Source organism: Myotis nattereri, assembly GCF_964212035.1.
Source record: "Myotis nattereri genome assembly, chromosome: 10".
NCBI lineage: Eukaryota > Metazoa > Chordata > Mammalia > Chiroptera > Vespertilionidae > Myotis > Myotis nattereri.
The window spans coordinates 41,487,657-41,507,224 of NC_138085.1; the positions used below are offsets into that span (position 1 = coordinate 41,487,657).

The following is a 19,568-nucleotide window of genomic DNA, read 5'->3' on the forward strand; positions in this document are numbered from 1 at the left end:
AATGAGACAGGCAGTGAAGGGAGCAGAGTGTGTGGGGGAGGCCACGACGAGGTGACCATGGGGAGAGAGGGGCACAGGGGCCTGGGGACGCCCAGGCTAAAGCTTTCAAGAGGGAAGGTCTCCACTGGCTCCTCCATGATAAGCCCCTTCCTTCTAGAGCAGCGGTTCTCAACCTGTGGGTCTCGACCCCTTTGGCGGTCGAATGGACCCTTTCACAGGGGTCGCTTAAGACCATCCTGCATATCAGATATTTACATGACGATACATAACAGTAGCAACATTACAGTTATGAAGTAGCAACGAAAATAATTTTATGGTTGGGGTCACAACGTGAGGAACTGTATTTAAAGGGCCAGAAGGTTGAGAACCGCTGTTCTAGAGGGAAAGTGGAGGGTGCAGCTTCTCACACCAGCCCAGCCACTAATTGGCTTTACCTACACCAGGTTCCCTACCTCCATCACCACCCTCAGACATTTGCACCTGCCTAGAAAAAGAGCCCAGGGCCAGCCAAGGGCACCCCAGGACAGGAGAAGGCCTAGGGGGACAGAGGGACTGACAGCGACCCAGGAACAGCCAGGAGCCAAAGACAGGTTGGTCTTGGCTATACCCGTCATCAGAGCATCCTACCATCCCTGGGAACGTGGAATAAAACCATCTCAGGACTTTCCGATCCATCTAACTGGAAAAATTGGTCCCAGTCCTTAGATGAAGTGTCAAGCAAGCCTTCCTGCTTCCTTCCTTCCTGCCTTCTTGCCCCAGAGCCCCTGAAGGCCGGAAGAGGGCATCAGACCCTGACCCCAAGCCCTAACCAAACTGCATTTGGGTAAGGACCCACAGTGAGCTGTGGGGCAGAGAGAAGGGATGGGCCTCAAGACATGTCTGAAGTCAGGGCCAGGGGAGGCATATTGGGTGTAGCAAGGGCTTAAACGGGGGAAGAACTGACGCAGGCCCACGTGTTCTGCCTTCGATGGCGGTACCCGGGGAGGATGGAGGCTCCCAAACATGGGCAGGATGAGGCAGAAGATGACTCTTTGAAGGGGCCCAAGAGGCAGTAGGTAGAAATGTGCAGAAAGGGCCCTGCAGGCCTGGGCGTGAAGGGAGGGTCGGGGTTAAACAAGTGGGCGTCCTCCTGTGGCGAAGGGCCGTCTGAAGGCTGGGCACGGCCAAGGAGAGCCTGTGGGCTGGGCAGACAGATGCTGGGGACTCCATCCTAGGTGAGGCGGGAGGGAGCAGAAATCAACAGGGACTAGAGCCACAAGCCTGCCTCTGGGCAGGAAGGTGGGCTGCAAGGAAGAGAGGAACGTCAGCGTGATCCCAAGGGCCCCCACCAACGTGGCCTTCCTCTGCCGAACTCCCACCACAAATTTTTAAAAATAACTATTATGTCTTTATTACATAGTTTTCAGTTTCCCTATCTTTACGCCTTCACATCTAGTTTTTATACAATTGCTTCATTTCTCTCCAAATAGTCTCGTATCCACCCACTATCCATCTGCCTGCTCCGTGTCCATCCACAAACATGTGTCAATCTCAGAGACCCAAGCGCACCCACCCACATGCGTGCTGCTGCCCCGAGGGCTAGGCCAGTGTCTCCCCTGGAGTCCCACGCTCATCTCACCTGTGCGCACGAGCCTCTGGTGGGCGTGGCCAAGGGCAGCACAATCAGCCTCACCTGTGCGCACGCGCCTCTAGTGGGCGTGGCCAAGGGCAGCACCTGCACCTCACTCTGTCCCATGCTCTGCCCTCCCCGAGCATCCTCGCGCTTCTTTGCTCCTTACCATTTTCCCTGCGAAGCTGACCTCCATGAAGGGATCCACCAAGTTCTTCCTGTTGCTGTCGAAGCCGAAGAGCTGCTTCACGTTGTCCATCACGGCATCGTCCACTAGAGAGAAGGACACGCTGGTCACTGCCCACCTGCTGCCCCGCCTCCAAAACCCGGGCCTTCTGCCTGCCAGTCTCCAGGTGCTCTTGGCAAAGAGAGAGACGCTGAGGCGCCCGCTCAGCCCAGGGACTCCGGGAGTGAGGGCGCCCAGGAGGGAGGATCCCCGGAATATTTCCTCACCCAGCCTCCCCCCCCCACACACACACACCACAGCTTGTTCACTAACACCACCACCCCACCCCTCAGCATCTTTCAGAACAGACCCACCAATTGATGGGTTAGAAAGCTACATCAGTGAGGGCAGTAAACTTCCGGAAAAGGACTGGAAGTTGTTATAATAATATCCCATTATTGGCATCCTTTTGACATTTTTCTTTACATCCACTAGCTCCGTGATTTACCTAAGGTTAACCAACAAGTCAATTCTGGGGTTTTTATGAATTTTTAATCTATGTTGCTTCAAATCAATACTTTACTAAATTAGCCATGTTTACATATATATGTACAGAGAGAGAGAGAGAGAGAGATGTGTATTTGTGAATGTATGCATATGGATGTGTTATCTATAATGTATATGAATGAGAGAGGAAATTGACAGTTAAAGATCATAGTCTTGCTAATGTCTACATGACTACAACAGATAACAATTAACATTTATATTCTATATACCCACCTATTTTGTTTTATTTATAGTTAAACAACATTGCAGAGAATTAAACATAGAGCACCTTCACCTTCAGCAAAGCAAACATTTCCATTTCCCCAACCCCCTTTTGGAATCTCACCAGCTTCACTCTGCATAGTTTAACCAGTAAGTGCAGAATGTTTTTAAGCACATATTTTTTGTTATTGTTGTTAATCCTCACTGGAGGATATTTTTTCCATTGATTTTAGGGAGAGTGGAAGGGAGGGGGGAGAAAGAGACGCATCGATGTGAGAGAGCTATCCACACTCCCCCAAATGGGCCGGGGAACCTACAACCCAGGTACGTGCCCTGGACCAGAATCGAATCCAAGACCCTTCGGTTTGCAGGCTGATGCTCTAACCACTTAGCACATCAGCCAGGGCTAAGCATGTATTTTAATGACCATTTAATACCCATTATATATTTAAAGGCTTTCCCCATGATTTTGGTTCAAATAAACCTGTACAGAAGGAACCCATTTCATTTATTGCTGTCATTAGTCAAAGCAGAAACCCTCAATTAGCTTTATGCAAAACTTGTCAACAGAGACCCAAGTAGCAAATGTTCTCCCTGACTTATGAACCACAACTGGCTCATATGCCACCAACGCACACTCGAAGCAGGGGCTCACAGCCCACAGAACAGCTGGACCACTTCGGGAGCCTTTAAAAATGACCAATGAGGCCCTGGCTGGTGGTTCAGTGGATAGAGCATCACCCCCACACACCGACGTTGTCACAGGTTAAATTCCCGGTCAAGGGCAGGGAGCTGGGTGCAGATTTAATCCCCCACCCCCGGGGCACATGTGGGAGGCAACCAATCAATGTGTGTCTCTCACATTCATGTTTCCCTTTCTCTTTCCCTCCCTCCCCTGCCCTCCCTTCCACTCTCTCTAAAATCAATGGAAAAATATCCTCAGGTGAGAACTAACAAAAATAAATAAATTAAATAAAAATAAAAACGACCAATGTTTGAACCTTACCTCAAACCAAGTCGATCTGAACCACCAAAGGGGTGGCCCAGGCATCCCTACGCTAAAGCTCCCCCGGTGGTCCTAGCACCCACAGCCCTAGGATATTCAGTATAGGTACAGTAAGTCCTCACTTGAGGTCATCAATAGGTTCTGTGACTTTAAGGGAACCAATACATATGCAACCAATTTTATCATAAACTAATTGATATAAACAAGAGTTAAGTTCATATGGCATCGCATCAGCATTATAACAAAAGATGTTGAACAAAATGACGTTTGAGGACCTGCTGTAATCCCCCCGCCATTTACTGAGCACACGGACGGGGCCAATACAGGGCTAGCCACGGTGAGAAGCCAGGCAGTGGCCACGGTGGCCTTCCTGGGAGGAGGAGGGCACGGCCACACCAAGGTGGCCCACTGCTCCAGTGCCGGAGCCCGAGTGGCTTCCCGGGACACGGGACTTTCAGGGTTAACCCAGGACAGTCGGAGGCAAACCGGGTGCTCATCCTTCACCCGCAGAGACACTGAGCTCTCCCAGCACGTCAGTGTCTGCCTCCCCAGTCCAGGGTCTGCCAACTTGCAGGCTGGGCTTCCTCAAAGAGGAACGAAAATCAGTGAGATCCAGCCCTGAGCACAGAACAGAGTCCGATGGTGCTGACTCCCTGGTGAGAGCCAGGAAATGGGTCCACAGAGGCTACACAGCCAGACCAGGCCGAGGGGATGCGGAAATGGAGCCCAGGGCAGCTATTCGTCCCAAGATGTCTGGCATCTCTGTGACTCCACCAACACACTTATATGTCTTTTCATTCACTATGACTGCGTCTCTGCTAAGAACAATAAGCACCCTCGGGGAACCCAGAGAGGGTTGGGGCTTCCCCGGAGGACAGCGCGGAGGCCGGGCACTGATCTAGCAGATTCCGGGAGTGAGGACGCCAGGCCACCGGGAGGCAGGGCGAGAGTGAGGGGCAGCCCCTCCATCCATCCCGTCCCCCCCCACCCCCCCCCCGCCCCCGGGAGCTGATGTAGCCCAGCGGGTCCCCACCGGCCCAGGCCTTCCGTCCCAGGGAAGGCCCACTCACTCTGCGGTAAGTCCTCGGCCCTGAAGATCTTCAGGCAGAAGTGCGCCCCTCGGAGGGCCACGCCGGTCGGCCGCAGCAGGTTGCCTTCAATGTCCTCCTTGTCTTCCGAGGGGTCCTTTCTCTCCAGCTACAACGCAAACCAAATGTGACTCCTGACTCAAGGACTTTTTCCCTTCCTCAACCAACACCGGCGAAAGGGTGCGTTCTGAAGAGAGGCAGGCCGCACCGGGCCGCGCACCAGCCTGGACCCCAGGCAGGTTCCTCACCTGGGACGCGCTTCCTCCTCTGGGCAGTGGAGACAATAACAAGAAAAGAGACCAGGAAGAGAAGGTGGGACCAGGTGGCAGAGGACAGGGCACAGGGCCCAGCAGAGGGGAGAGCGGGGAATGGCAGGAGACAGCGGAGATGGAAGGGAGCGGAGGGAGGAGGGTCAGCAGCCAGGGCTCTCACACGGTGCCGCTGTGACTCCCCGAGGGAGGCTGAGGGTGGAGCTCAGGAGAGAGACAAGTTTAGAAACAGCCACTGTGGGGAATGAGATCAGGAATAAACTGCACCCGTGGCAACCAGCACCTCCAGGTGACTTCTGCCTCCCAAACTGACCACAGAGTGGAGTGGACAGTGTGTGGTAGGGACAGTGGGGGACAGGGGGTATGTGGGAGACCCAGGGGTTAGTAAGCACGCAGTGAGAATTAGGGTCATGGGGAGAGGGGAGAGTGTGGCAAGGGGGAGCTGATGGATTGGGAAACTGAGAGGGATGGGGGGCTGTCACCCCAGTGAGGAAGAGCTGTCACCCAGCAGGTGAGGGAGGGAGAGAGGCGGAAAGAGACTGGTGGGGAGAGGGACGCCCGAGCTCAGATCTTAGAAGAAGATCAGATGTTGATGGCTCGTCCGTGAGGACACGTCACACTCCGTGGCAAAGACAGGAATCCACACACAAGGACCCTCCGGGGCCAGCTCTGCAGAGCCGGTCACAGCCCAGAGGACCCACAGAGGAGGAAGAAGCCGGGGAAGCAGCCGCTGCGGGAGGAGGCAGCGCTGGGGCCGGCTGGGAAAGGCTGCTGGCACCTGCACGGCACTGCGGTGAGGACCAGAGGCAGCTGCTCTCCAATCCCAGAGGCCTGGGGAGAGCCGGAGCCGAAAGCAGGGGCCTCCTTCTGAGCCGGTTCTAAGAGGAGTGACTTCCGCAGGGGAAAACAAGGTTCCAGGTACTAGGAAGAGGAGGAAGCGTTGCTTTACAAGAGGATAACAGATTCGGAGATGCCCCATAGAAGGAGCAAGAAGCACAGTGCGGAGAGCAGGGCGACAGAGGGACAGGGCTGGAGTGCACGGGATGAGAGAGCAGGGACGGGTGCCCGGGGGTGGGGCTGTCTACCTGAGCTCCATCGGCCCTCAACACAGCACCTGCGTTCTCCCTCCCCTAAACTTTCCACTGTGGGTGCTTGAGCTCTTGTCACCAGCCAGCTCCTCCTCCTTGACATCCTCATGGGGCTTGCCCTTGGCCTCCACCATTATACCAGACTTCCCCTGGGAACCCCACCTCCCACCACCCCTCCACTGGGGATCGCTTCCCTCCTCCTGACTCTCCCACTCCTCCTGGCCAGCATGGGCTGCAAAGAGAGGGCCACCCCTGGCAGCTGCCCCCCTCCATCTCTCCCTCCCAGAAGTCCTCACCACCCACAAGCACCTCTCCCCCACGGCTCTCACTGCTGTCACAGCCAAGCCCAGGCCCTGTGCTCGCCTTGCCTGGATGACTGCAGCACCTGCCTCACCGTTTGCCTATCTGAGTTCCAATTCTCCCATCAGGGAATCCACATCTGGACAAGCCATTCGCCAGCACAGCTCCTTGTCCTCCACCAACAGCGTCTTCATCTCCTGTCCCCTTCAGCTGCTAGAGGCATGGCCCCATCTCCAACTTCCAACCACACAGAACCACTCCTCCCGCAAAACCTTGACCACTGACACCCCTCTCAGAAGACAGCTTGCAAGCTATCCGCCTCCTCCAACCCCTCACAGAGCGAGACACCAGCACACAGAGGGGCACACAGCAGGCGCTCAATAGTGTGCATTCCGTATTATCTGTCCTCTGCATCAGCTCTAGGCCCCATCCTCCTGCATCCTCCCTGCCCCGATGCCCTGGCCACCTCGGCCCTGTGCCTCCACCAGGCCTGCCTGAGCCACGCCTGACACCTCCGCCATCCACCTCCCGGTCTGCTTCTGGGCCACTGAGCATCATGAGGCTGTGCCACGAAGTCCCCAACCCGGAGTGGGTCCAGAAACCCTCCGTTTCTTAACGAACACCTCATTCCTCTCCCACAACTACTCCTCCAAACGTTTTCTCCTCTCTCCAGACACACAATGATGCTGCTATTTCCCCAACTCTAAACTTTCTCCTTCTACCACCTCCAACGTATAACTGTTCTTCCTGAAATGATCTCACGTCTGCAAAGAAGAAAAATATGCAAAAGACAGATGATTGCCAGAGACGGGGGGGAGGGAAGAGTGGAGGAAATGGGAAGATGGTCAAGAGGTACAACCTTCCAGCGGCAAGTCATGGGGACATAAGATGCAGCATGGCAACTATAGTTAATCATGTAAAATGCATATGGGACGTTGCTAAGAGACGAGATCTTAAAAGTTATCACCACAAGAAAAAAGATTTTTTTTTGTAACTATGTGAGGTGACAGATGTAACTAGACTTTCTGTGGTGATCATTTCACAATATACACAAATATGGAATCAGTATAACATATAACATGAAACTAACGTGTTACATGTCAGACCTCAATCAAAAAAGTATTAAGAGAAGAAAATACGAATGTATATCCTTCTGAGAGGATATGCAAAGAGATATTAATAACAGTTCTCACTGGGTGGTAGAATTATGAGTGATTCGTTTTTTACTGAGACTTTTCCACGTAGCCTACATTTCTCACAATTACTGTGTGTTCTCTTAAAGCAGAAAAACAGAAGTTGCTTGTTGGTTTGTTGGTTGGTCGGTTGGCCCTCCGCTACCAGGTACGGTGCTGTGAGGAGGAAAGGGACATGGACTCACAGGCGCTTCGTTTCCAGGCCCCAGCACACACAGGCTTGCTTTCAGGTAGCCTCTGGCCCCAGCGGAGAAATCATCAGGGTCTGAGAGCAGCAGCCACTTCCTGAGAAAGGCGTGTCCTACGGGAGACAACGTCCGTGGGTGGTCACGTTATTGGGAGGACCCAGGTCTGCAACCACATCCGGGAGCCGAGGGCAGACTGACTACACGTGGGTGAGATGAAGGACTCATCCACTGGACAGGGGGGCAGCATGCAACTTGTAGAATAAAAGGTGCTTGGAGTGTGCAAGTAGGTTGGAGTCAGAAACGTTAACAGGAACCCCAAAGCCAGACTCGGGGCCATTTACCTCTCCCCTCAGGAGGTGACCGGGGCAGGGCAGAAACCTGGCTGTGGAGAAATGCTAGATGTGTCACCCAAATGACCCGGCCCACCCCTGTCCAAGGTGACCCCAGCCTCCAGCTGCCTTTGCTTGGGGCCTCCCAGAATGAGCATCCCTGGCTGACCCGCTGAGACCCTCATGAGGGCTGGCGCTCCCTGGGGGGCCTGTTCCTCCTGGAAGGTGGAGGCCTGCCCTCCCTCACTCCTGCAGCTCTCACCTCCGCATCTTAAAACCCCCAGGACCTAACTCCACCTCTACATCCTAAAACGCCCCAGGAGGGAACTGGGTGTCCCCCAAGCAGCCTCCAGACCAAAAAGCAAGGACATGGCCAAGGTGACGAGAAGGTGACTCACGGGGCTCTCTGTAGACGGCACCCACATCTATCTGAAATTAAACAGAGAGAACACACATCACACTCTTGCCCCTGGAGTGCTACATAAAGTGTGGTGCATCGTATCAGCCCATGAAAAATCATGTTCTGAAGGGACTGCCCTCTGGTAGCTGGACGGGATGCTGGCGACTCGTGAATCACTTAATAAAGCCAGTTAGACCTTCAAAAAACATCATGTTTTGAAGAACATAGGGCGGCATGGGGAGATGTTCCTCCTTTGATAATACATGGGAAGGAAGAAAGCGGAATGTTTTGTTGTTGTTGTTGTTAATCCTCACCTAAGGATGTCTTTCCCACTGATTTTGAGAGAAAGGGGGAGATATATCAACTGGCTGCCTCCCACAGGCGCCCTAACCCAGACTAGGAATCGAACCCACAACCCGCCCTTGCACGAGCCCCTGCTCTAACCACTGATCTACACTGGCCAGGTTAAAAGTGGAATTTATTTTTATTAAAGTTTGGTCAAGTATATACGTGCACAGAAAAGAAAGAGGAAAGGAAATACAGCTGGAACTGTGCTCTTTCTGGGTGGTAAATTTGGGTGGGTTTTATTTTATTTTTGTTCTTTCCTGTATTTTATAACTTTCTGTAAAAAAAAAAAAAAATCATAGATGAGGGTGATGTTGATGGTGGGGAAACTGGGGGGAGGAGCAGGGATATGTGGGAACTCTGTACTGTCCTCTCAACTTTGCCATGAACCTAAAGCTGTTCTGAGAAATATTTTCTTAAATCATGGATTACTTTGATCATTAGAAAAAAGTGTTTTACCTTAACTGTCGGGTTCTCAGGACAAGAAGTGTTTCAAAGATTAGCGACTCCAAATACAATGAAGACCCATTTGTTACAGAACGACAGGCTGGAGCCCGTGCCTTTGAAAACTGCCTCCCCAGGAAGAGAGACCTAGTGTTCTACCTGGTGGCTTAATTCCCAGAGGAAAGGGGTCACGTTTTATTTGCATAGCAGGGGAGGTTAAAGTAAGCTGTGCCCTTTCTTTCCATTTGATAAATGCTTGAAGACTCAAAAATGAGGAAATCAGTAAGAATTACATTACAACAGCATTCAGGGAGGTCTCCTTGGCTAGCTGCTTCCCTGTGTGTAGCCTGTGAAAGCAATTCTCTGAGCTGAACTGTACGTTTCTCAGTTCTCCAGAAGGGCCTGTTCACTTCTGCACTATTTGAGACAAATAAGGGGGGCGGGGGCGGGCTCCCCTCACCCCCCACTGCCCCACCCGAGTGACTCGCTGCACACCTGGGGTCCCACTCCCAGCCCTGGGTGACGTGAGCCCCGGCACAGAGCACCGGCGTCTCACTGGCCCTGATGGTCCGAACCAGGAGGAGCGCTGCCGAAACTCCAATTGCACGCTGCCGGTCCAGGTGTCAGGACAAATACAAGATAAAAATAAGAAGCTGAACCCCTATCAGAAATAAGGGAAGAGACTTCTCTTCCCTCTTTTTGGCAGAACATTTACCTTAACAACTTGCAAATGTTAAGTATTTTCTCTTTCTTTGAAATGATCATTTTTTTAAAAAATTTTTTTATGTTTTTATTGATTTCAGAGAGGAAGGGAGAGGGAGAGAGAGAGAGAAACATCAATGATGAGAGAGAATCATTGATCAGCTGCCTCCTTCCTGCCTCCTACTGGGGATCAGGCCCACAACTTGGGCCTGTGCCTTTGGCTGGAATTGAACCCAGGACCCTTCCATCCACAGGCTGACACTCTATCCACTGAGCTAAACCAGCTGGGGCGAAATGGATCTTTTTAGAATCTAAATAAGCCTTTCCTCAGTTTTGTGACCCAAGACGCATCTCCCCCCGCCCACCCCCCCCGGTTCTCCCCATCTCTGTGGGGAGGGAAGGGCCTAACTTCAGGGCCTGCCTTGCTCCGAGGGGTAAAGTACGTCCCCTCCTGAAAACGTGAGCTTGTTTTCTGTTCCCTCTGGATAAAGTCACCTGACAACACAGACGGCCACCCCGAGGGCCAGGTCGCGTGAGGACGCGGACGTGTGACCGTGCTGTCAGGCCCGCTCGCCGGAGGACGAGTGACTGTCCATCTTGAGAACCTGTGGGGGTTGGGTTCTGTGTCTGGACACGACATGAAGAGACTTCTGCCTCTCAGCCTCTCGGTGGAGTGCCGGGACGCACACCGGCGCTGGCTCAATGATTCCTCAGTCACACAGTGCTCTTTCCCTCCTACGGCTGTGGAGAGGATTTCCGGGCCGGGAGACCCTGTTTTGTTCATTCTATTTTGCCAACACCGACCAAGACAGGAGTTCTGAAGTGCCAACCCTGACACACTACCCACAGAGCCTCCGCTCACACGGACACGCGAGAACTGGCTGCTTGCAAAGAACATAAACCATTACCCGGAACTCCCCGATGAGAGCGTCAGTCCTGCGGGAACGGGAGTCCACCACCTGGAGGGAAAGATAAATTAAAACTCTCACAAGTAAAGGTTGGCCCAGACAGGGTCCGGCCCGATAGCTCTTCCCCCCGCACTCTACTCCAGAGATTGTGCTAAGCCTTGTTTAACCCGCACAAGAACCCTGTGAGTAGGTGCTATTATTCTCCCCATTTCACAGATGAAGAACAGAGGCAAAGAAAGAGAGATTACAGGACTTGCACAGAATCACACAACTCCTAAAGGGCAGCGGCAGGGTGAGAATGCACTTTGGCTCCAGAGCCCATGCTTTTAGCCACTAACCTATATTGTCTTTTAGAGGAAAGGAGAAAAGAGCTGCCAGAGCCAAGAAGAAAATCTTGGCCAGAAATGGCACATGGACAAACAATCTTATATAATAAAAGCCTAATATGCAAATCAACCAAATGGCAAAACAACCGGTGGACTGACCGGTCTCTATGACACGCACTGACCACCAGGGGGCAGACGCTCAAACGCAGGAGCTGCCCCTAGCCCACAGGCCCCAGGCCAGCCAAGGGTGGGTGCCAGCGGGCCCGCCCCCCATCACCCTTGCAGCAGCGGTGGCAGCAGGGGGCGCAATTTGCTGGCAAGTAGGCGGCATCAGGCAGGCCAAGGCAGGTGCCAGTGGGGGCCCCCTGATCACCCCACTGGTCACCCCACAGATTGGCCCTGATCGCCAGCCAGGCCTAGGGACTCTACCTGTGCCTCTAGTATAAGATGAAAATCAATGTTCCCGCTACAAGAATGATTTCAGGACCCTGACCAGAGACACCTGGGGGTGCTGAGCAGCGGGCTCTCCCTCTCAGCTGCTGCCTCCATCTCAACTGCTGGAGGCATTTCCGTGACCAGCAGCCTTGAGGTGAGCCTCTGCACAGCACTCATGCCCTCGGCTTCACGGCTTCTCTGCCACACGTGCATGTGTGACGGGCATGTGCGTGTACACAGCCCACAGAGGACCTCTGGTCACCACACGTACCGTGATGAAGATGGGCTCATCGAACAGCTCGGCTGGAGAGTCAAACACGTTGAAGAACAGAGTCTGTTGGTTCAGGGCAGAAGGGAGACGAGTGAGTGCCTGCCGATGCCCAGGCCCCCAGGCCCGGGAGAGAGTCAACCACCCACCACAGCACTCGGGCTGGTCCACACGGAAATCGGAAATCGTGGAATGAGCTCAGCCCGCACTGAGCTCTGGGACCTGACAGATTCTGGGACGACCCCTCCCTGACTCCACAGAGGTCGTCATCTCAGGGACCAGGTGAGTGGCTGGCCCTACAGGATGACAGGGATGTGGAGCTGTGGGAGCCCAAGGCAAGAACACGAGCTAAAACCATCTCTCCCGTTCCTCCAACAGCCTGTTCACACCTTTGGGTGGCACATGTCTCCACCCAAAGTCAGCGCCTATGTAAATACTGAGAGGCTTGCCGGGCGTCGGCTGTGTGCTCCCCATCAGAGGCCCACCAGGGCCCCAGCCCTAGCCCCACTGCCTCCCACCTCATTGAAGAGTGGGCTGTTTCCCTTGTGGATCCGCGTCCGCCTGGTCTGCCCAGCGGCAGTGACCTTGACCACGGGCTTGATGTTCACCCCTGGCAGCTGGCGCCCCTCGATCACCTGGACCCTGATCTGAAAGCCAAGAGGGGGTGTGAGCAGGAGGAAAGCAGAAGTGGTCAGAAACACACATCCCGCTCCCCCCCGCCCCGAAAAAAAATCAGAAATCTCGGGGACCATCCTCACTGCAGGTCTCGGGAAGGTTATTAAAGAGGAGAAACCCGGCAGGCGTGGCTCAGTGCTTGAGCATCAGCCTACGAACCAGGAGGTCACAGCTCGATTCCTGGGTTGCAGGCTCGATCCCCAGGCAGCTGATCAATGATCCTCTCTCATCACTGATGTTTCTATCTCTCTCTCCCTCTCTCGTCCTCTCTGAAATTAACAAAAACATGTATTTTTTTTTAAAGACTTGGGAAAGCCTTGTGAAAACAGGCCCCACCCAGGTCCCTTGCTCCTATACACCCCACGTTTCCACACAGAGCTGCCAGGCACCAGGTAAGCTGCGGCATTAATTCCTGGCACCGGGCCAGGCATCCCTCCCCAGGTTCCTGCAGGCCTTTGACGCTGATGCTTTTAAGTGGCTTGAACATCCGGCAATGACAATTCCCTCAGAGCCTGAACTCAGAGAGTAAGGCTCCCCGTCTCTGCTCTTTATAAGATGCAACGCTGTTCACATTCTGAGAAATAAACTAAGAGTTTCCTCCACTGACTATAAGTAAACGAAGGTTTCAAAAGTACGAAATTTTAAAATATTAAAACAATTTTCATGGGAAAAATAATGCGTACTGGTTCTAATTCCTAATCAGTAGTTACCTATTGATTGATTGATTTTTTTAAACTAGCATTCTGTAGAAGAATATATTATTAATAACAATGGAAAGGTAGATGAGTGGTTTTTATTCTCTTCTTTTTGCTGTCTTTTCCATATTTTCTACAATATAAATATTAACCTTCTAAGGAGGAAAAAAAGGCAATAAGAACATGTCTTGGGAATAATAAAAATACGTTAGAATTTTGTCTTTCAGGCAAACATAGGCTGATAGCTGGCACGTTTGCCTAAATTACCATGATTTAAAACTAAAATATATTTTTACAATTTGTTGCACTTACTAAAAATTTGTTTCCTATTTTTTTTATATTATTTTTATTGATTTCAAAGAGGAAGGGAGAGGGAGAGATAGAAACATCAGTGCTGAGAGAGAATCATTGATCAGCTGCCTCCTGCACGTCACCCACTGGGGTTCAAGCCCGCAACCCAGGTATGTGCCCTGACCGGGAATCGAACCATGACCTCCTAGTTCATAGGTTGACGCTCAACCACGGAGCTAGGCCAGGCTGTTTCCTATTTTTAATTTTAAAAGTAGTTCTGAAGCGTTAAATACCACTAAGTGCAACTCTATCAAAATGGAACATTTTGTAGAAAAGCAAACAGATAAACAAGGGACCAAAATTAAAAGGCAAATAAAATGGAATGGATTTTTGGATAAAAACACGTCAAAGGGTTAATAGTGTCATTACCTGAAGAGGTTAAACAAATTCACATTTCACAGACTTTCAGAAAAATCATGGCACGAAGGAAGGGCGTGGATATCGGGGGAGGAAACATAGCCAGGCAGCTTCTCAGCTGATGCTCGCCCTGCATGCCCAAGGACCACACCTGGCGCAGCAGGAGCTAGCGAGCCAGGTAAACTCTGGTTGGCAAACAGACATGCTGAATCTCTGCAGTGTACCCCCCCACCCCCTTTTTAAGAGCAGAACCAGGGCTGGGCAGAGGCTTATTCTGAGGCCCTATGATGTGACTGCCTGTTCCACACCTTCCCCAGCCCCGGAAAACCAGGCTTCCCCCAGGAGCACTGCTAGGGTCTCCCCTGAGTTGGGACAGACAAGCAGGCACCAGCACTACAGCCGTGGGCCCACCAAAGGGGAGACTGTGGCCGCAGACGGCCCTTACCTGGAAGTCCTGCGGCTTGTCCGACAGCACCTTCCTGGGCGCGGGGGCGCCTCTCTTCCTTTTATTCCCCGGGTGGTATGGGGGAGGGTGGGAAGCTGGCTTCTTGGGCGTGGAAGGAGCCCCCGGGTCTGGGGGGCCGGTCTGGTCCAGGAAGGGCTCTGCCTCATCTCCCGTGAGGCCCTGGTCCTCGGTGTCCCCCTCTCCTCCTGTGTCTGGGAGGAGAGGGTGCTAGTGAGTCCTGGTCCCTCTGGCCCTGCCCTGGGGACCCAGCCAGGTAAATGGGGGTCCATAGGGCACGGCACCAGTACTCACCACCACCCCAGCCCCTCTCCTTCCCCCATCGATGAGCCAGGATGGATGAGGAAGGAGAAGAGACGCGTCCAGCAGCTACACGTGGGGGCGGTCAGTCCAGTTAGTCAACAGGAAGGAGAGAGAATGGCCCCCCGCCCGTCCTGCAAGGTGAACCCCTGGCCACCGCGGCCCACTCCCGTGAGCTGACGACGGCAGCTGTGAGATGGTTACAGGGAACGGGTGGGTCAGGACAGCCCTGGCCGTGTCTCACCCGTGGGGGCCAGCCACTTCTTCCCCGAGTATCTTGTGTCCACAGTGCTGTCACTGAGCAGGGACCACGTCTCTGCCTGGCTCTGTCCCCCACCTGGCACGTGGGCGGGCACAGCCCCAGGAGGGGAGGAGGGAGTGGGTAAGGGAAGCCAGCCAGCTCCCCTCTCCCCCCAACCCTGCTCTCCCTGCAAGCCCAGCCCCACATGAAGCTCAGGAGCAGATGCCACATCTGGGGGGGACTGTCCCTCTCACCACCTTCCAGGCGGGACCAGGAACTGGGCACCTCTGGGAGCCTCCCCTGCCCAGTGTGAACCTACCTCTGTCAGAGCCACCTCAGAAGTTGCCCCAGAACATTCAGGGTCCTGCAGGCTCCCACCCGCTGTCCCCAGGAGCACCCCTCCTTCCTCCCTCCACCTGTACCCCAGCCAGAGTGACCTCCCATCGCCAAGCTCAGACAGGCAGGCCTCAGTGAGACGGGCCTGCGCCGCCCCCTCTCCAAGAGCCCACACAGGGCTGGGCTCCCGGACTGGCCTGGGGCACCCGGAGATAGGGCTCCACACGGGGACAGGGGCTCCACACGGGGACAGGGGCTGCACCCGGAGACAGGGCTCCACATGGGGACAGGGGCTGCTCAGGTTGTGCTGCGTCTGCCTCCAGGTCTCTTTACCAGGAGAGAAGCTGTAGACTCTTTTCCGTGGGCGAGTCCCCACCTGGCCCACCTGTGTAGCTTCCTGCCCACCCAGCAGGCCCGGCCACCCAGGCCCCTGACTGTCAGCCAGCCACCCTGGGCTGGGTCCTCCCTTGACAAGCCCAGCAGAGGCAAGTGGAGCGAGCGGAAGCAACCGTGGGACTCCGTGTCTGCTCTTTTCACAAATGATGAACTACAGGCCCAGAGAGGGGGCGTGGCCAGCCCAACGTCACACAGCTACTGGGTGTCAAAGGTGAGACTGTAACTCATGTCCCCTGACTTCGACCCCCAGCTCTTTCAAGCAAATTCCAGCCCTTTTGTCCCATGTCATCACCCAAGGCCTGCTAGGTCCCGGGCAGGGAGGCACTGGGCTCTGGGGAGTGGGTGGGGCCTCCGGCATCACCTGGGAAAAGGCCCTGTCCCACAGGCGTGTCCTCTACACGACAGCACCCACCCATGCGGGGCGCACAGTGTGAGCACCCGCCCAGGCACAGCTCCCTCAATGGAGCCGAGTTGAGCTGCGGGGGGGGGGGTTGGAGGGGGGCACATCCTCCCACTAATCCGAGTGGCACCTGGGGAGCATGCCTCCTGGCAGTTCTCAGGATCCCCTCCCCCCCCCACCCCACCCCGTGTCCTCCCCCGCCCCCCAAGGCCGCACAGGCTGCTGCAGCCTCACTGTGGCCCCGCCCCCATGCTCGGGGAGCCTGGCTGGGCCTCTTCCCTGGACCTCCAAGGTGAGGGGGCTCCTCACCAGCCATCATATCCTGGTCAGGCAGAGTCGGGGAGGGGTCCAGAGGAGTGGTAGGTGGGAAGAGGGGCACAGCTCCGGGGAGCGGCGTGTAGGACACCTGCAGGACCAGTGAGGCCTGAAAGAGAGGGGGGAGGGGAGCAGGTGGGTGCACTGGCCTCAGCCACCGCCCTCCACCATCTTTCCTGTTCCTTTCATCCCTCCATGGAGGAAGACGGCTCTGAGGAGGGTCAGGTTTGCAGGAGGCTGTGACAGAGCCACTCTGAGGGCTCCCTCAGCATAAGAGCCCAGAATCTGAAGTCAGGTTCCGCCACCCAGGAGCTGTGCAACCTTCAGCAACGTCTGTAGCCTCTCTGTGCCTCACTTTCTTCCTCTATAAAAAAGGGGGTGTAATAGCAATAGCACCTTCCCCCGGGGGTCCAATGAGGATTAGATGAGAGGACAGAGCACATCATAAGCTTCTATAAATGAGTCAGCAACCCAGCCTCTCCTAAGAATTTTTCAACTCTCAGCCAAGACCTGACCTCTCTGCTCAGCCGAGGGCCGAGGAGACAAGGGGATTGTCTCCACAGACAGCTCAGCCTGTTCTGCTCGGCCCCAGCTCCGAGACAGGCTTTCTGAGCCCTCTTCACTCCCAAAGGCACTTCTGTCCCCACCTCACCTCCCGCGGCTCCAGCGTTGACCACCCAAGAGGAGAGGGACTGGTCACATCACTGGAATGGACAGGGGGAGGCTGCCTGTGTCCCCACCCACTGACCCACCATAAGTGGTGCGCTGCTCAAAGGGCCCCTGAACCCGAAGAAACGGTGCAGTCACAGCAAGCTCTCCAGCCTTGCAGCTCCTAGGCCAGTGGGGGCCTGGCCAGGCCTTCCCTGGAACCCCAGGGCCAACAGGCCTCCTGGAGTAGCCTTTTTATCAATCAAAGTAATAAGTGCTCTATTGAACAAAGGCAAAAGGAAACAAACTGCTATAATTGCTTCTCGATATCATTATCTCTAATGGCTTTTAAACAGTGTACAGCTCTGTTATACATAAAATGCTTTTCTTTCACTTCATGTTAGACAGTAAGCACGCCCCCAGGTTTTGACAAACTCTTTATAAATGTCATTGTTAATGATGCATAATACCGTCTGAGCAGCTCTAGTGTGATTCACTAGGTCTCTCTCTCAGCTGAGTAATCGTAGAGGTTTCCAGAAGGTCCTGGAGCAAAATCTGATTCTGAGACAGAAGATGCTCCAGGCCCTGGATGTCATCCAGCTCTGGGGCTTGAACCCTCAGATTGAGGCCTGAGCAGGGGCAGCCAGGCTAAGGAAAGGCAGGGATGGGGGGGGGCGGGGCTCAGAACCCTCAGAAGGAGGCCTGCCGAGCAGCTCCACATCCCAGGAGACCCTGCAGGAGGCCTGGGAAGGCAGTGAGACCCTTTAAATATCTGGGTCCGAGGCCTTGCCTAACCGCCGCTGCAGGTTCCTACACCACCACCAGGTGTCGCCACGCGCGCAGCCAGAGTGCCTCGCACTGGCATCCCAGGCTCCTGCAACCCAAAGAAGGAAAAAAAGAGGGGGGGGGGGGTGGTCCCCAAATACCCAGGCCCTCCCGTGCCCAGCCTGACTCCTGGAGACTCCAATCAGGTTGGGGTGGATCTGGACATCTCTATTTTTCTCCACTTCATCAAAAGGCAATTATTTGTGCTCTTTGGAGAAATAACTAATTGCAGGGTTAGGCCAGGATTGGTAGAAGACAACCCGGAAACATTTTATGCCAGAAACCAAGGAAATAATCAAAAAATGATAGAAACATGTCAAAAGGACAATGAGTCAGTGGTTGCCACTGGCCTAATCTGGGACAATTTAAACATGAAAATAAAAGATAATTACATTAAACCATTGACTAAAAGAAAAATACCTGATTCCAAATGGAAATAAGTAAGTAAATCAAACAGGAAGGAAGCTTTTTTCTTACAGTGAAATGCCAACTGATTCACACACACACAAAAATAACTAATTTAAAATACCACCATTTAACAATCATCAACACAACCATTAGCCCTGGCCTGTATGGCTCAGTTGACTGGAGCATCATCCATTCACCGAAGGGTCAAGGGTTCAAATCCCAGTCAGAGTATATACCCAGATTTCAGGTTCAATCCCCAGTTGGGGCAAGTGGGGGAGGTAACCAATCCATGTTTCTCCCTCATATTTCTCTCTCTCTTTCTCTCTTCCTCTGCCCCTTACTCTCTCCCTAAAATAAATTAAAAAATAATAATAAACCCAACCAAGAAGCAACAGTGGTTGTTAAAACTAATGGGTAGCCCTGTCTGTGTGAATCAGTGGTTGAGCGTCGACCTATGAACCAGGAGGTCACGGTTCCATTAAATTCTGGTCAGGGCACATGCCTAAGTTGCTGGCTCGATCCCCAGTAAGGGGCGTCCAGGAGGCAGCCCATCAGTGATTCTCATCATTAATATTTCTATCTCTCTCTCCCCCACCCTTCCTGTCTGAAATCAATAAAAATATTTTTTTAATTGATGGGTGAAAGTTGAATGAGGCACAAAGTACCTCCCCCTCAAATTCTTACTTCTTAGAGCAATGGATTTGGGGTTAGTGGAGAAATTCAGCAAATGCTACTTTAACCAAAAAAAAAACAAACAAACAAGCTTAATAGCACAGTAATGAAATAAATCAGAGTCATAGCCCCCCTGGATACAATAGGGCAGCCCAGCATCACTGTGTGATTTTCCTGCCAAAGATGCACAACCTACATCTAATTGTGGGGAAACATCAAACTGAGGGACAATTACAAGCCTGTATTTCCAAAAATGTCAAGGTTTCAGGTTGTAAAAGTCAAAGAAAGACTGAGGAATTCTCCCAGAGGGAAGGAGACTAAAGAGTCAAAACAACTAACACAGCATGATCCTTAATTGGATCTTTTTGCTCTAAAAGACACTGTTGAAGAGGTTGGTGAGCCCGGCCAGAGTGGCTCAGGTGGCTGAAGCATCGTCCTGTACACCAAAAGGTTGCCAGGCATGTTTGCAGGTTCAGTCCCCAATTGGGGTACTTATGAAGGGCAAACTGATCTCTCTCTCTCTCTCTCTCTCTCTCTCTCACCATATCCTTAGGTGAGGTTTACAAAAGAAACTTGGAGGTGGACCACTGCATTAGATGCAGTGCTATCTCAGTGACCATTTTATCAGTATTGACGGTTGAGTTATGGTTCAGT

General features: G+C 53.2%; 1 protein-coding gene across 4 annotated transcripts in view; it reads right to left on the reverse strand.

The window, feature by feature from the left end:
• Positions 1 to 19,568, reverse strand: part of DYSF (dysferlin) — a gene marked incomplete at its 5' end in the record, with an annotated part of 186,782 nt that overhangs the window by 132,462 nt on the left and 34,752 nt on the right. For all 4 annotated transcript variants that reach the window (XM_081100952.1, XM_081100950.1, XM_081100951.1 and 1 more), the window contains 10 exons: positions 1,779 to 1,882; positions 4,620 to 4,746; positions 7,673 to 7,788; positions 8,403 to 8,433; positions 10,804 to 10,854; positions 11,836 to 11,898; positions 12,351 to 12,479; positions 14,356 to 14,567; positions 14,918 to 15,010; positions 16,356 to 16,470. In XM_081100952.1, the coding sequence (XP_080957078.1) occupies positions 1,779 to 1,882; positions 4,620 to 4,746; positions 7,673 to 7,788; positions 8,403 to 8,433; positions 10,804 to 10,854; positions 11,836 to 11,898; positions 12,351 to 12,479; positions 14,356 to 14,567; positions 14,918 to 15,010; positions 16,356 to 16,470 (1,041 nt within the window). The remainder of the gene's footprint in view (positions 1 to 1,778; positions 1,883 to 4,619; positions 4,747 to 7,672; positions 7,789 to 8,402; positions 8,434 to 10,803; positions 10,855 to 11,835; positions 11,899 to 12,350; positions 12,480 to 14,355; positions 14,568 to 14,917; positions 15,011 to 16,355; positions 16,471 to 19,568) is intronic.